This window comes from Mustela erminea, chromosome 14 (assembly GCF_009829155.1).
Source record: "Mustela erminea isolate mMusErm1 chromosome 14, mMusErm1.Pri, whole genome shotgun sequence".
Classification (NCBI taxonomy): domain Eukaryota; kingdom Metazoa; phylum Chordata; class Mammalia; order Carnivora; family Mustelidae; genus Mustela; species Mustela erminea.
Window position 1 is genome coordinate 60,463,732 of NC_045627.1, and position 17,737 is coordinate 60,481,468.

The 17,737-nt window shown below is 36.9% G+C and overlaps 1 protein-coding gene across 9 annotated transcripts in view; it reads left to right on the forward strand.

The window, feature by feature from the left end:
* The window catches only part of CC2D2B (coiled-coil and C2 domain containing 2B), a 103,186-nt gene that overhangs the window by 12,805 nt on the left and 72,644 nt on the right, over positions 1 to 17,737 (forward strand). For 5 of the 9 annotated variants that reach the window (XM_032313163.1, XM_032313158.1, XM_032313164.1 and 2 more), the window contains 4 exons: positions 135 to 271; positions 373 to 501; positions 9,608 to 9,817; positions 12,349 to 12,446. In XM_032313163.1, the coding sequence (XP_032169054.1) occupies positions 135 to 271; positions 373 to 501; positions 9,608 to 9,817; positions 12,349 to 12,446 (574 nt within the window). The other 4 variants (XM_032313161.1, XM_032313167.1, XM_032313165.1 and 1 more) reach the window with 4 other exon arrangements.

Below are 17,737 nucleotides of genomic sequence, written 5' to 3' on the forward strand. Positions count from 1 at the left end.
TTTGTCTTTTTGTTTTAGACTTTCTGCTAAACTTTAGCAGTAGGGTATATGGTAGTTGCCTTTTTTTTTCTTGTTCGGTCAATACCAGTTTAATAATTTGGACTTGAAAGTAATATCTAGGTTTTGTCATTAAGTGGTCAACCAGCGTAAATTGCCAAAAGGTATGATTCCACGCATTTTAGAAGATGAAGGATTCTATATTCAAAGAAAGCCACAAATATACAAAAAGACCTGCAACAAAATGGAAAACCGCCTGCTTACCCTAGAAAAGGCAAGTGCACCAGCTAACAAGTTACACCATTCACTGCTAGTAGGTGCCTTTTGTTTTTAGTGAAATATTTTACTGCGTTGTTTCTTAAATATTTTTGGTAGGGAAAGTGTTGGTTTGAAGAAAGTGGAGAAATTATGTCACTACCTTCACCCATTAGACAGTCATGGAATTTCAGGCTAAACACAAGCAAGGGATCTTTAAATCCAGCACTAAAGACCATATACAGAAAGGTAACCAACAATAGTTTATTTGTGATTATGATTAGAAGAATTTGTATAATATCAGTTATAACTTATGTGTTTCTAGTGTTAATTCATCCTCTAAAGATATTAGTAAATCTAGTAATGTAAGGGCAAAACTATGATGAAATGTAAAATAGCTATTAAAATTATGTTTTTGAAGAAAATTCAGTGATATGAGGAAGTACTCAAAATGCAAAGTGATAAAGCAGAATGCCAAGTCATATATGATCCTAATTTTATACAAACAGATAATGAATGAATTACTCAATGAATGAATAAATATATACATATATGTGTAGATAGAGTAAAAGAGTGGGAAAATATATCAAATAATTATCTCTGACTGGTAGAACATAGGATTATTTTAATTTTTCTTCTTTATTTCTTTCTCTATTTTCTAAATTTCAAAAATGAATGTATATTATACTCATAAAGAAATAAATTTTACATTTATTCTAAGACATTATGAAAATTAGCAGTCCATTAAGCTGATGAGAAGAAATACAGAAATAGTTATATTTAAAAATTGGCTTGAAAATTTTAAATCAGAACTATTTACAAAAACTCAGTTGCCCATTTATTTGCCTTAACCATTCTATATATAAGAAATATGGCTGTGAGTAGATATAAAGTGAAAAACTACCTACAAGAAATAGAGGATGTTATTCTTTATTCCCTCTGTTGCTTTGCACCTGTGAGTTACTTCTCTCCCAGTAATTATATGTCTTCCTTCTGTAATTAATGCTTCTTCTTTACAATTCTTACAGTTAGTTCTTGCATATTCTGATAGCAGGGACATATTAATAGCAAGGGCACTTAGGTTGATGTTTCTGAGCCTGAGGAAATGAGGGCTCTCCCTCAACTGAAGAGATTGTCAGTTTTGGGAGTCTCCTTGTCTTTCTATAACATATAAGGATCTTCATTACATATGATAAATGCTCTTTTCTTCCCACGTTTCTGTTTCTTTCCCAGGGAATTTAGGAAATCAAAAAATTTTTTTCTTAAATTGTGGTATGTTTTTCATATCTTTATACTGCTTATAAATTGTTCTTGGGACTTTCTAAAAATATACCAACACTTTGTGCTAAGAAAGCCTTTTTCTTTTTACTATGTAAAATGCATTTAAGCTTTAATTAATTTTTCCTCTTTTATACAGACATATACAATTGTCTACCAGAATTTCTGATCATTCTGTGAACAGGGTTCTACCCAAGCGGAAGCAAAGAAACTCAATGTTGAAGACGTATAATTAGGTCCTTGGTCTTTTTATGTTCTTTTTCTTCATGCAGCAATTTTATGTTCTTTTTCTTCATACAGTATTTTTTCATCATACTCTTTGCCTAATAATCCCAGCTTCCATGACTGCTGCTACCATGTGGTTGCTGGTGACTCCAAACATGTATCTTTCCCAGATCTCTGTCCTAATCCTCAATTGCTTATATAGAATACTTTTAGAAAGCTCAATCTGGTGTCTTTTTTTTTTTTTAAGGATATATTTATTTTAGAGGGGGAAGGGCAGCAGGAGAGAGAGAGAATCTTAAGTAGACTCCCCACTGTGTGCAGAGCCCATGTGGGACTCTGTTCTCACAACCCTGAGATCTTGACCTGAGCCAAAACTAAGAGTTGGATGCTCAACCAACTGAGCCACCCAGATCGCCCCTCAGTCTGGTGTCTTAAGATCAGAACACCTAAAAGAGAATTGCCCTTGCCTCAGTCAGAGGCAGTTTTGCTGTGATGCTAATGAATTTTAAAATTAGGGTCCCTAACTTTGCAGAGGTCCCTTTCCAAGGCTCTGAGGGGGATTTTAGCAATGTATTCACTTAGTTATCTTTATGTACAGAAATATAAATATATCAAGTATATTAGCTTGATAAATTTACATAAAGCCAACAAACCTGTGTAACCAGTATTGAGCTTAAGGATAGAATACTTTTTTATAAAGATTTTATTTATTTATTTGATAGGCAGAGATTACAAGTAGGTAGAGAGGCAGGCTGAGAGAGAGAGAGGAGAAAGCAGGCTCCTTGCCAAGCAGAGCGCCTGATGCGGGGCTCAATTCCAGGACCCTGGGATCATGACCCGAGCCGAAGGCAGAGGCTCTAACCCACTGAGCCACCCAGGCGCCCCTTAAGGATAGAATATTACCAACATTCCAGAAGTCCCCCTCATGTCCTTTGCCATTAACTATTTCCCCTCACGGTAACTACTATTATAATTTCTACCACTGTAGATTACTCTTATCTCTACCTTTGTCTATATTTTACGTAAATATAATATATATATAAATATAATAATAGAGTAGGCATTCTATGTTGCTGCATGCAACAATAATTTGCTTAATCTTCTTGCTATACAGAACTCCATTGTATGAAAAATATATTTTCTTTTTCTCTGGGGAGAATTGTACAATATTAGTGTTATTTATTTCTTAAGTGTTTGGAAGAATTCACTGATGAATCCATTTTGTCCTGAAAATTTATTTGTGGGAACGATTTTAATTATAGATACAGTTTCTTTAAAAATAAAAGACTGTCTTGTGGGAAGAATCACATGTTCATGGATTAGAAGACTTAATATTGTTAAAATATCCATACTACCCAAAGCAGTCTGCAACTGGAAGCAATCACTATGAAAATCCCAATGGTATTTTTCAAAGAAACAGAAAAACAATCTTAAAATTTCAGATGGAACCACAAAGGACCCTGAATAGAAAAAATAATCTTGATAAAGTAGAAGAAAGCTGGAGAGAATGTTATCATCATAATGGCAGAAAAAGAGTTTTCTATTGCTTTCCTCTCCAAAGTACAATGATTCTGACAATCACCCATGGCCAAGAGTGCCTTTTTGTGGAAGTCCACAAGTCCCGTGAAGAATTCTAGCATACCCCTGAAGTAAAAAAATAAATCCATAAAATAAAAATCTGAGCAGGGTTATTTTTTGTTAGGTCTAGAGTTCTAGATTGGACATTATTTTGCTTTTAGCACTTTGAAGAGAGCTTTCTACTCCCTTTTGAATCTCATTGTTTCTATTGAAAAGACATCTTTTTAAAAAGTATTTATTTGGGGCGCCTGGGTGGCTCAGTGGGTTAAGCCGCTGCCTTCGGCTCAGGTCATCATCTCAGGGTCCTGGGATCGAGTCCCGCATCGGGCTCTCTGCTCAGCAGGGAGCCTGCTTCCTTCTCTCTCTCTCTGCCTGCCTCTCAGTGTACTTGTAATTTCTCTCTGTCAAATAAATAAATAAAATCTTAAAAAAAAAGTATTTATTTATTTATTTATGGGAGAGGGGAGGAATAGAGGGAAAGGGAAGAGAGAACCTTTTTTTTTTTTTTTTTTTGACAGAAATCACAAGAAGGCAGAGAGGCAGGCAAAGAGAGAAGGAGAGAGGGTGAAGCAAGCTCCCTGCTGAGCAGAAAGCCTGATGGGGGGCTCAATCCCACAACCCTGAGATCATGACCTAAGCTGAAGGCAGAGGCTTCATCCACTGAGCCACCCAGGTGCCCTGAGAGGAGATAATCTTTTTTTTTTTTTTTTTTTTTAAGATTTTGTTTCTTTGACAGAAATCACAAGTAGCCAGAGAGGAGCGGTGGGGGCGGGGGGCGGGTGCGGACAGGGTGCGGAAAGCAGGATCCTGGCTGAGCCGAGAGCCTGACGTGGGACTCGATCCCAGGACCCTGAGATTATCACCTGAGCCGAAGGCAGAGGCTTTAAACACTGAGCCACCCAGGCGCCCCGAGAGGAGACAATCTTAAGCAGAATCTATTCCCTGAGTGGATCCTGACATGGAGCTAGAGCTCACAATCCTGAGATCATGACCTTGAGGTAAAATCAAGAGGCAGACTCTTTGAGCCATTCTGGTACCCCTTGAAAAGCCAACTTAAAGTCTTACTTTGTTTTTCAGTTTTTCCTCTTTGGTTTTCAATAATTTTTACTATAATATGTTGAGTTGTGAGTTTTTCACTATTTATTCTGCTTTGGGGTATTAGAACTTCCTGAATGTATGATTCCATGTCATCCATAAGTTAAAAAAAAATTATCAGCCATTTTCTTAGCAAATAGGACTGATACCTCAGTCTCCTCTTTTTGTTCTGGGACTTTAAGTATACATGTCCCTTATGTCTTACTTTGCTTTTATTTTTTATTCCTGGTCTTCTCTCTGATCTTTAGTCTGAGTATTTTTTATATGGTCTTCTACTTCACTTACCTAATTTTCTGCTCTGCTTTATCTCCTATTAAATTCATCCAATGAATTCTTTCTCTTTATTCATTTCTTTTTTATTTAGAAAGATTTCTCCCTCTATACCTTAAGAAAAAGTTCATTTTTGTGGTGTTTCTTTGCCCTTATGCTCCTTCTAGTTTAGGCTTAATTTCTAATTTTTAAAAATTTTTAATTCTGGGGCGCCTGGGTGGCTCAGTGGGTTAAAGCCTCTGCCTTCAGCTCCAGTTGTGATCCCAGGGTCCTAGGATCAAGCCCCGCATCAGGCTCTCTGCCTGCTTCCCTTCCTATCTCTCTGCCTGCCTCTCTGCCTACCTGTGATCTCTGTCTGTCAAATAAATAAATAAAATCTTCAATAAATAAATAAAATTTTTAATTCTTTCTGTCACCGCATTTCTCGGTTTTTTAAAACTCTGATTTATGTTCTTAAACGTCATAAAAATTTTCTCAATGTCTTTTAGCTCATTCGGAAGTACAATTTCTATTTTTATCTGTTTTGGGATTTCTTTCTGTTGTACTTTGTGAGGATATTATTTTACTGTCTATTCATTTTTATTTCTTTTTTTTTTTTTAAGATTTATCCATTTATGGGGCGCAGAGGTGACTCGATCGGTTAAGCATCTGCCTTTGGCTCAGGTCATGATCCCAGAGTCCTGGAATTGAGCCCAGCATAGGGCTTCCTGCTCAGCAGGAAGCTAGCTTCTCCCTCTCCCACTCCCCCTACTTGTGTTCCCTCTCTTGCTGGGTCTCTCTCTGTCAAATAAGTAAAACCTTTATTTAAAAAAAAAAAAGATTTATCCATTTATTTTAGAGAGAAAGAGAGAGAGAGGGCACAGGAGGAGGAGCAGAGGGAGATGGAGAGAGAATGTCAAGCAGACTCCATGCTAAGCTGGGAGCCCATGCAGGGCTCCATCCCATGTCCCCGAGATCATGACCTGAGCTGAAATCAAGAGTCAGGCACTTAACCAACTGAGCCACCAAGGTGCCCCTGATAACTTTTCTAATAATGTTACAGAACTCTGTTGTTTTTGTCCAGTGTTAGAAATATATAGTGGCTGGATTTCCAAAATTTTTTGGCTGGATTTCCCTTCCAAGATATTTTTTTCTACCTTCTCTTTCCTTAATCTCTGAGGTTCCTGGCCTTCTCAATTTTTTTTTTTTTTAAGATTTATTTATTTATTTGTTTGTCAGAGAGAGAGAGAGAGCGAGCACAAGCAGACAGAATGGCAGGCATAGGCAGAGGGAGAAGCAGGCTCCCTGACGAGCAAGGAGCCCGATGTGGGACTCGATCCCAGGGTGCTGGGATCATGACGTGAGCCGAAGGCAGCCGCTTAACCAACTGAGCCACCCAGGCGTCCCTGTCTAATGAATTCTTAATTTCAGATATTTTCAGTTTAAAATGTTCATCTGACATTTGATTCTTATGTATATATTCCAATTTCCTCTTAGAATATGCCATGTTTTCATGTATTTTCTCTTTTACTCTGTTTTTAAAAACACATTAATATATAGCTACTTTAAAGTCCATATCTGGTGGGGCGCCTGGGTGGCTCAGTGTGTTAAAGCCTCTGCCTTCGGCTCAGGTCATGATCCCAGGGTTCTGGGATCAAGCCCCGCGGGGATCTCTGCTCTGTGGGGAGCCTGCTAACTCCTCTCTCTCTGCCTGCCTCTCTGCCTACTTGTGATCTCTGTCTGCCAAATAAATAAATAAAATCTTTAAAAAAAAAAAAAGTCCATATCTGGTAACTATAATATCTGGATTCCTGAGAATCTGTTTTTATTTTTGTTTTTTCTCTTCATTTTGCTCATTTAGACTGGTCTTTATTATGGTCGATGACTACTGTATTACAAATATTACATATGAAAAGTTATAAAATCTCTAGATGATATCTTCTTTCAGAAAGGTGCTGTCCTTTGCTTTGTTAGGCGTATTGAGTGGGGATAATCATTTTAATCCAATTACAAACTTCCCTGATTTCAGCTAGGTTACAGTTATGTCAAGGTTCAATCTATATCTCTGTCTTTTGTTTACCTAATCTGTTTCCTTTTCTTCTCTTTTGTTTTTTAAAGATTTTATTTATTTATTTGACAGACAGAGATCACAAGTAGGCAGAGAGGCAGGCAGGGAAAGAGGAGGAAGCAGGCTCCCCGCTGAGCGGAGAGCCGGATGTGGGCAGGTTCCCCGACAAGCAGAGAGCCTGACGTGGGGCTCCATCCCAGGACGCTGAGATCATGACCTGAGCTGAAGGCAGAGGCCTTAACTCACTGAGCCACCTAGGCGCCCCGGGCTTTCTTTTCTTTTCTTCTCTTTTTTCTTTTTTTTTCCTCTTTTCTTTCTTTCTTTCTTCCTTCCTTCCTTCCTTTCTTTCTTGAGTCAATTCCTAACATATATCCAAATGCTTAGCATATAGTAGACACTCAATGAGTGCTTTTATTATTTGTAAAGCAATCTCAGTAGATGTAAACTTTTATGGCTCTAGTATACATTAGAAGAGAAAGACATCAGTTGACTGGCATAATCTTAGAAAGATTATTTTTTGCATGCTGCCTGCCACACCATGAGAGACTAGCAATGTCTCTACCCCGTCCTCATTTATAATATAACATATTTACTTACATTTTGTAAATGATCCCCCCCAGCACACATACACACCCAACATTGTTCTATCTTTCTGTTTTCTCCAGTTTGGCCACTAAAAACATCCATCTCCATTAAAAATAAAAATAAAAGAATGAAAGAGGGTGGAGAGATAATCCCTAGTATTGATCTTATCTTCTTCTTTGTTATTAAGTGACATAACTTTTACACCTTATGGTGACAATATGCTTCATCTAAATTTTGCTGAAGATAAAGCACAGATATTTGAACATAATTATCTGAGACCATTATTCTTAGGGAGAGAGACCTTGAAACAATGGAGTTTGTTGAATTAATGAATGAATGATTGCATGCATGAACAATTGGATGATAATAAATAAATGCAAAATATACAATTTTTTGAGAAATACTAACCGCCATCTCGATTAACTTTTATAACCACCAGAATCCCAAATTGGAAACCACTGGGCTGAAGAAGTACCTTTTTCCTTAAGTGCATTTATTTATTCTAGCTTCATCCAAGCATGATTTCAGTATTTCACGGACCTTTTAGACTTGGAAATAAATGGAAATGTCACTTCACCAGGCATCTAAACTGAGTATTAAAATTCATTCTGTAGCATCCATAACAGACGATGTTCTGGAATTTGTGCCAGACAAATGTTTCTGCCTGCTTTTCCATTTTATCTTACCCACATTGGTTACTCTGCCTGGCTAGCCTTAGAGGCAAGGCTCATTTGGGGTTTCTCACCAGAATAAAAGAAATATAAGCGTGACTGAAGCACAGGTAAAAGCTGCCCGACTACCAAAGTTCTCTCTGTGCTGTTGCTCTGCCACATTCCTCTGCCTCAGGTCTCATTGCCTGTGTGAGTTTTGCCTGACTGTTTGACTATGCCCTTTTCTCCCTCTTCAGACATTCTCATGTCTTTACATAGATTTTACACTCGTCATCAGCTTGGATATTTTTGTGCATTTATCTGGCCTTTGACTTATTATTCCTAGATCTTTGTGCTTTTGGTCTAACTTAGTTCTAGAAATTCACTTAATCCCCTCACTTAATTGACCAGTGCAGAATCTGCTCAATAAGACAGTCCTCTCTAGCTTAGGAACTTTAATTCTCTAAAGTTTATTTATAATTTGGTTACTTAATACCTAAACTGTTTATTTCGTTGGTGGTTTTGCCTGGTAAATGACCATTTTACTACTAACTGACTAAATCTTTTAAGTGGAATCAAGAGCAGGTTTTCTCCTCTGAGTTAGTCCTTCCATAGAGAATAGAGACTTACAAGGTAAGGATGAAACAAAAGCAAACTTTATGGCTCTTTTCTTGCCTTCCTTCAAACCACTGAGGAAACAGGGGAAGATTCCTAGATCGGGAGAGAGTAGGGAGGGAGCAATACAGGCATTTCTGCAGTCCTTGAGGATCTGCCACACCAGGCCACAGGTGGAATAGCAGTTTTTCAGTGTAACAGCAGTTGTAATAGCAATGGCACAAGCACGTTCTATTACACCAGACTGGTCCAGAGAAAAGGCTCGTGCTCTCTTTTTCAGGGGGACGCAGTCATGGATCTTATTGGAGGTGGCTAGACTTACAAACTAGACTATGCATGCCTAGTAACCCGTTAACCCTCTCAAATTACATCACTAAAAAACCAGTCACATACATATTCAAGCAAATGTGCTTAAATTCAGAATAGGGTTCTAAAACATATTTGAATCATTTTGTATATATTAAGGCCTAAAGACTTCAGCTAATTTAAGGGCAATCTGGTATACAAATGGAGACAGTCTCATGTATAAAGAAAAATTGTTTCCTTAGTACTTGCTTGGAGGTTCCAAGCCTGTCCAGGGAATTTTCCAGGGGGTTAACAATATATCACATAGGAACAATGTTTTAGTAAGGGTTTACTACTTAACTCTCACCCATAGATAACTATTAGATCATAACTCCTAAAGGATCTAAACACCATTTGTCATAGTGTTGCTTTAGGAAATCATTGGCAGGGCTTATAACCTGAAAGTCTAAACTCTACCAGCACACGACAGTAAGGTATATGACATAAATTATAGCAAGATGATTAAAGTGGATGTAATGTAAATATATTTAATGAAATCAGGGGTCGTAATTTCAAGGAAGAAGGACCAAATTATTGTTTATTGATTTTCTACATCCCTTAATTTTCTTATAATTAACGTGTTACTTTTATAAAGAAAAGTCACTTATAATTTCAAAAGAAATACAAAGAATCAAATTAACATTGTGTAGGTATTTTTCTTTAAAAGGCAGTGAAACCTGATCTGGAAAGCTCTATTAGGAACAAAATGGAAGGTCAAAGGGAAATGTACCAATTAGATCTCAATATTGTGGGTTTACAATTCAGCCATCATCCTCTCTTCAATCAAGAACAAGTATTATGTGCTAGGCTGCTTCAACTTTATGAGTGCTTTCAGGACAGGAAGCAACAGAATTTACCTCAGCTGCTTTATGAGAAGGTGAGAATGGCTTCCATTATATTTATAGAGCTGAAGATTTAATATTGAAAGAGAAAACAAATAGTACAGAGCAAGCTATCCTAGAACATATTCCCTTATCATTTTAAATATTTAACCAATTGGAGCAATAGTTTCTTTCAGTTTCTTTGAAAAGAAACTCTGGGAGTTGACTGACCAGGGAGGTAGCCTCAAACATATCCTGCAGGATATTTAGCACTTAGAGATGGTTTGCTAATCATTGGTATTCTTGGTCCTATGACTCAAGAAGAGTATTTGAAAAGATTACTATTTAAAAGAGCCATATGGTTGTTTTAAGTCTAGTAAAGTATTTTTGATGAAAATATTAGATCTTGAATCTCATATAAAATGTGAAAAGTCAGTCTAAAAATGAATAACCCAATCATCCAATGACAGCATAAAGGTTACATGAAAGTGTGGGGGAAAAAATCAAATGAGTACCCACTGATTATTTTTTATGAATTTGTACCTCTCATTTACTTGCTTTTTAATTTCATTTTTTATGTATCTTGGCAAACATTAAAATTTTTAGTGAGGCCAAATCTTTCCATCTTTTCCCTTGTGTATTTTAGGTTTTGTTGTTTGCTTCCTAAGACCTTCTCTACCCCAAGTGTATCAGTCAGCATTTCAGTTGCTTTCAAGAGGAAAGCAAATGTTTCAATGGCTTTAAACAGTAAGGAAAAGTTATTACCTCCTATATCACAAGTCCAAAGTTAGGGCAACTCTAGGGTTGGCTGATTTGGTGCTTCAACAATACCACCAACAACCCTAGCTTTTTCCCTCCCTTTCTAATGTTCATCTTCAGCAAATTGACCTCGTTTGCTCCTGTCAGGTAAACTACCTGGGCTGCTCCAGTTCAAGGCAGCTGACCAGACACACAGTATGCATAGTACCTCACCTGAGAGCCCTCTTCAGCCTTCCCCCTCGCATCTGGGCAGATTTCCCCTCCAGTCTCATTGGCTAGAGTTATCTCACATGATCATGTCTCAACCAGCACTAGCAAAAAGAATGAAATTGCTACAAATGGCTAATCAGGGTTTACCTCTGAAACACATGGAAGATAATTAAGCAATTGAACAAAATCAGGGTCCTGCCATCCAAGAAAAATGACCTTTCAAGTGCAACCAATAGTGTCTGAGAGACCAAAATTATAGTTATTTTTATATATTCTAATAATATGTGTGTGCATGCATAATTTCTAGACTTATATTCTGTCTAGTCGTCGTATTGGCGGCTTGTGAGATTCAGTTCAGTTTCTTTCCCCCCAAAGGTTAGCCAAACACCATAATTTCCTACTAATTTAAAATTCTGCCTTTATTGTAAACTAGTTTAATATATTTTATAGATTTAAGAACTATTTATTCCATTGATATAATAGTCTAGTCCTGCCCTACTTTTTTTTTTTTTTTTTAGATTTAAAAGAATTATTTACTTGAAAGAGAGAGAGCGAGCGCACAAGCAGGGGGAGCAGCAGAGGGAAAAGCGGGCTCCCTACTGAGCAGAGAGTCTGACCAGGGCAGGACCCTGGGATCATGACCTGAGCCAAAGGTGGACGCTTAACCAACTGAGCCACCCAGACACCCCTCGTCTTGCCCTATTTTAATTACTTTATTATTAAATTATAGTGTAGTAAAACAAGTGACTCCTCATTTTTTCCTAGAATGTTTTTGTGTGTTCTCAAAGATTTGATTGTCCATATGAACTTAAGAATTAGCCTGTCAACTTCTGTTTTTTAAAATTTGATTATCATATTTACTATGATTATATTATATTATATTAATTTTGAAAGAAACTTTTATCTTTATAAAAGTTATATTCCCTTATCCAGAACTATAGTATGTCTTCATGTTTGTTGAGGTCTTCTCTGATTTCTTCCAGTAAAGGTTCATATTAATTGGCTCTAGTCTTGGAGTTCCTACAAACTGTCCCTAACTGTGACAGATTTCTCCTCCAAATGTTTTAGGGTACAGTTTCCTCCAGTTTTATTTCTCTATGAATATTCTCTGTGGATATTTCTATCTTTTTGCTTTCCTCAGTATCTTCTTCTCTTGATCTTATTTTTTCTTGTTTTTCTATGTTATTCATTTATTTTTTATAGGGAGATAAAGATATAAACATTTATAAATATACATGTATAGATATGGATGTGATGTTAGCAGTGGATATGGTTAAGACAGATAAACATATCTTTTCTCTAACCATGGGATTTTAGGTGGAAAATAAGGTAGATTCCTGTGCTCAATCTACCATCTTGATTAATTGGTATTTTTTTACATTAATTGATGAACTGATTACCTGGAAGGCTCTAGGTATAATATTTATTCCTTAGATATTGATGCTCTTCTCAGTTCTACTCCAAGGTGCTTATATGAAATATATTTTGGAAGATAAGACAGAAATACACAAAAAGTTATGCAGTTGTGCTTCTGTTGCACACACCTAGACCTTTGGAGAGATTGGAGTGCTGGTAACAGTGGATGAGATACACAAAAAAGCTCTTTTCTTTGTTGTAGCTGAAAGCACTGACAGATGCTACCAAATTAGCAAATGAAAACTTGGAAAGAAGCCAGCTGACCAAAAAATCTTTACAAGATTATTATTGGCAGATAAGGTAGGTTTGAGACCATAAATATATATACTAACCGTTTAAAAATAACTTCTTTAAGCTGAGTATTGCAGTTGCTATGGAAGATGTAAAATAAGGAAAAGACAAGGTCCCTAGTCTTTAGGCAATTACAGAAGTGGCTCCAGCCTTTCCTTAAGACCCAGTTTTGTGTAAAAATATTTCATAAAGTGTCACGTGAAAGTAGTTGTAATTTTAATATCCATTGATTTAAAAAAAGCACATGTTAATTATAAACCACCCTAAGTTCACTAACATTTTTAGGATCATATTAGTCTCAAGCATTTGTATATATTTGAGAATTAGTCTATATATACACATGTACAATATGTATTACTAATTCAGTTTAAAGGTAATACTCAAAGAGCACATAGATTTAAGAACCCCTGAAAAAAAAACATGGTCTTAAAGTTGGGAATCATTAGCTTATAGAATAGTTGGGAAGAGAAGAAAGTATGAAATAACTGGAAAAATAATTCTAAGACAAAACATAATTATTTGTCAAGATCTCCAAAAGCAGGAAAACTCACAGGGAGGTACTTACTGGATAGAAAGTTCACCTGTGCATAAAGATACAGTAATTGTCTATGTAAGAGAGTGGTTTGGTAGTTAAAGAATTTCCCTGCCCGTTGAGCTGATGTGGCTTTACAACCTCTAGAGACAACAGTCTCTAATAATTGGTTTCCTAGAATAATCTAGTTAAATGCAAACAATGTTACTTGAGAAGGTTGACATACACCTTGCACAAGGCCTGGCACATAATGAGCCCTCTATATATTACTTGAATGAATGAATGAGTGAATGAATGAATAGAAGCCATCAGTATTTACAAAACGATAAATTGGTGTTTTTTAAATAAGATTAACTAAAATTAAAGGCAAAGAATAGACATTGGCATAATGTACACAGAACAAGTAAGCTTTATTTTTTTAATTTAAATTCAATTATCCAACATAGAGTACATCAGTAGTTTTAGATGTAGAGTTCAGTAATTCATCAGCTGTGTATAATAACCAGTTCTCGTCACATCATGTGCCCTCCTTAATGCCCCTCACGCAATTACACCTTCCCCCCTGGACCTCCCCTCCAGCAACCCTCAGTTTGTTTCCTATAGTTAAGAGTATCTTATGGCTTTTCTGCCTCCCTGATGACATCCCATTCAGTCTTCACTCCCTTCCCCTCTTATCCTCTGTGCTGTTTCTTATATTCCACATATGAATAAAACCATATGAAAATTGTCTTTCTCGGGGCGCCTGGATGGCTAGGTGGGTTAAGCCTCTGCCTTAGGCTCAGGTCATGATCTCAGGGTCCTGGGATCAAGCCCCTCATCAGGCACTCTGCTCAGCAGGGAGCCTGCTTCCCACTCTCTCTCTCTGCCTGCCTCTCTTCCTACTTGTGATCTCTCTCTGTCAAATAAATAAATAAAATCTTAAAAAAAAAAGGGGGGGGGGTGTCCTGGGCAACCTTTTAAAAAAATTGTCTTTCTCTGGTTGACTTATTTTGCTCAGCATAATACCCTCCAATTTCATCCACATCGATATAAATGGTTAATTTTCATCCTTTCTGATGGCTGAGTAATATTCCATTGTATATATACCACATGTTCTTTATCCATTCATCTGTCTATGGACATCTGGGCTCTTCCCACAGTTTGGCTGTTGTGGACATTGCTGCTATAAACATTGGGGCACAGGTGCCCCTTTGGATCATTATATTCGTTGTATCTTTGGGGTAAATACCTGGTACTGCAATTGCTGGGTTGTAAGGTAGTTCTATTTTGATGTTCTTGAGGAACTCCATACAGTTTTCCAGAGTGGTTGCACCAGTTTTCATTCCTACCAACAGTGAAAGAGGGTTCCCCTTCTTCCGCATCCTCTCCAGCATCTGTTGTTTCCTGACTTGTTAATTTTAGCCATTCTGACTGGCGTGAGGTAGTATCTCACTGTGGTTTTGATTTGTATTTCCCTGATGATGAGTGATGTGAAACATTTTTTAATGTGTTGGTTGGCCATTTGTATGTCTTCTTTGGAAAAATGTCTGTTCATGTCTTCCACCTATTTCTTGACTGGATTATTTGTTTTTTGGGTGTTGAGTTTGATAAGTTCTTAATAGATCTTGGATACTAGCCCTTTATCCGAAATGTTATTTGCAAATATCTTCTCCCATTCTATGGGTTGCCTTTTAGTGTTGTTGACTGTTTCCTTTGCTGTGCAGAAGCTTTTGATCTTGATGAAGTCCCAGTAGTTCATTTTTGCTTTTGTTTCCCTTAGAACAGGTAAGCTTTAATGCAAGAAATAGAAAAGTAGGCTTTAGATGGGGTCTGATGGTGGTAAATAAGGGTCTACCTCTATGTGTGTGTGCTTGTGTATATGTGTGTAGGAGGGTTATTGAAGAGGTCATTGCTTTATCAAAGCAAAAGAAAGCAATGTAATAGATTTCCATTCAGGAAAATTTTTGGAGTGGTGTTGAAATGCTGCAAAGAGTAGTCTGTGGACATTTGAAAAAACAGTGTTTCTATTAGAAAATATATATTTTTAACATTTAATGACTGTCTGTCTACTAAGTACCTGCCTGGAACCCACAATCAGCTGGTACCCAGGATAGAAAGTTGTAAGTCATTCATGACCCCCTTCTTGTCTGTCTTTTCATCCCTCACATCCAACCTGTAACCATTCCCATTGATTCTGCTTTATTTCAGGTGCTTATGTCATAGCCCGACTATACAGTCTTCTAAAATACCTCTTTCATTTGTTTTTAAGATTTTATTTATTTATTTGACAGAGAGCACAAGTAGGCAGAGAGGCAGGCGGGGCGGGGGGGGGAAGCAGGCCCCCAGCTGAGCAGAGAGCCTGATGTGGGGCTCGATCTCAGGATCCTGAGATCATGACCTGAGCCGAAGGCAGAGACTTAAACCACTGAGCCACCCAGGCACCCCTAAAATACCTCTTTTAAAGCCATGCTTCATAGTGAAACCAAAGTGATTTTCTATGTATATTAAAACCACATCACATGTATAATATGTATTGCTAATTCTATTAGTAATAGATGGCTATTAGTAATAATGGCTTTCTATTACCTCTACAATAAAATTTAATAACTTTAGCATTATCTGTAAGGCCCTGTGCAATCTGATTCCTACTTACCTCTCCAGCCTCATAGTAGGGACTCTCTGCTTTGGAACTTCATAGTTCAGTGCCCTAAATGGACTCTCTTATATCTATATATCTTGTTTTTTTTTTTTTTAAGATTTTATTTATTCATTTGACAGACAGAGATCATAAGTAGGCAGAGAGGCAGGTAGAGAGAGAGAGAGGAAAGCAGGCTCCCCGCTAAGCAGAGAGCCTGATGTGGGCTCAATCCCAGGACCCGGAGATCATGACCTGAGCTGAAGGCAAAGGCTTAACCCACTGAGCCACCCAGGTGCCCCCTATATATCTTGTTTTAAATGTCTCTTGTTTCTAGAAGGTTCTCTCATGTTTTCTGTCTAATACTAAGTCAACATATACATTGTATTCAATTGCATATTATTTTCTCAGGGGGCTCTTACTTGCCCATTAGATTAGATTAAATTCTCCCTCTCTTTTTTTTTTTTGTATAGTCACATAGCATTTATATATTTCCTCTTTCATAATATTCATCACATTTATAATTATTTAATTTGTTCTGTATTTTTCTCTCCTGGGATATTAGTTACCATCACCCAAAATATTTCTTATCACATAAGATATTTATTATGTGTTCACTGATTTGAATTGAGTGTCACATACTCTGAGGTTTTTCCCTATTACCACCTTTTATTCTCTTACTTAAACCCATACTCTAGCTGTGTGGACTTCTATTATAATACCTAAACATTTTATTGCATTAGTTAATTTACATGTCTGTAAGCAGCTTGAACCCAGAGAGAATGTTTATTTATCTCTGTATCACCCTTACCCAGCACAATGCCTGGAATGCAGTAGGCATCCAGTGAATATTTGCTGAAGGAATAAATGGCAGTAGGCTTCTATTTCTAGTAGACTGGATTTCATGAACAGCTCCTTTAATGAAAACAACCAAAAATGTCTGATAAAATACAAATACTATCTTTATAAACGTATTGCCGAGATGGCAGAAAAGTAAGGAATCTGCAAAAGCCAAAAACAAAGTGAAAGGAGAAATCATAAAAATTAGTGAGGTGTAGAGCCAGCTTTTACCTAAGGATAGTTACCTTGAGCTGTCATTCAGACAGCTTCACAGAATGCCAGAAGATAAAGCCAAGTTCAACTTAATTGGAAAGTCTAACAGGAGATCACTCTCTAATGGGTGTTAAACCTCATGAAGGGGTAATATAAAAGAGATAACAAAGAAACTTGTCTTTGACTTTGTCACTAGACAGGAGGAGGAAAATGTTCCTTTGAAAATTCATAACCACAAGCCAGCATTCATGCAGATTTATAATCTGAATTTATAGTACTTACGTGGTCTATGATATCAGCTTTAATTTTTTTCTAAGTATTTATTTATGTATTTGTCAGAGAGAGAGAATGAACACAAGCAGGGGGAGCAGCAGGCTGAAGTAGAAGCAGGCTCCCTGCCAAACAAGGAGCCCGATATGAGACTCAGTCCCAGGACCCTGGGATCATGACCTGAGCCAAAGGCAGATGCTTAACCAGCTGAGCTACCCAGGCATCCCTAAAATACCAGATTTAGAATTTAACTTAAAATAGCCCCAAATCAGTAGTGACAGCAGATAATTGGCAAAGTCGAGAAATACTCTTTCTGGAAGTGCAAAAATTTAACCCTAGCTCAGAGATTTTCCACAGATGTGAAATTCTAAGGAATATAGGCTTACAGTATTTAAAAAAAAAAAAAAAGAAGAAGGATTGAGGAGCAAAAAAGTGGAAAATATATAGGTAGGTCTCAGTGAACAAATGATGTAATGCTGTCTCATGGGGTACAAAAATATAGAGAGAGTTCAAATATCTTCTAGAATGGAGTAAAAAATGGAGGAGTGTAAGTGTAATTAAATATTTTGAGGAGGTGAGTAAAGGTAAAGCTTAATATTAGACTTTGATAAATCAAGGGCTTATATTGTAACTTATAACATTTAAAAGAAAAGAAAAAAGATATATCTCTCAAATCAATATAAGAGGAAAATGAGACAATATGAAAATACTGAAACAATCCAAAGGAAAGCAAGAAAAGAGAGAAAAAGGAACATAGAAGCAGATGAGACAAGTAGAAAACAAAAGAAAATGGAGTTAAACCTAAATATATCTAAATGGACTGAGTGCTCC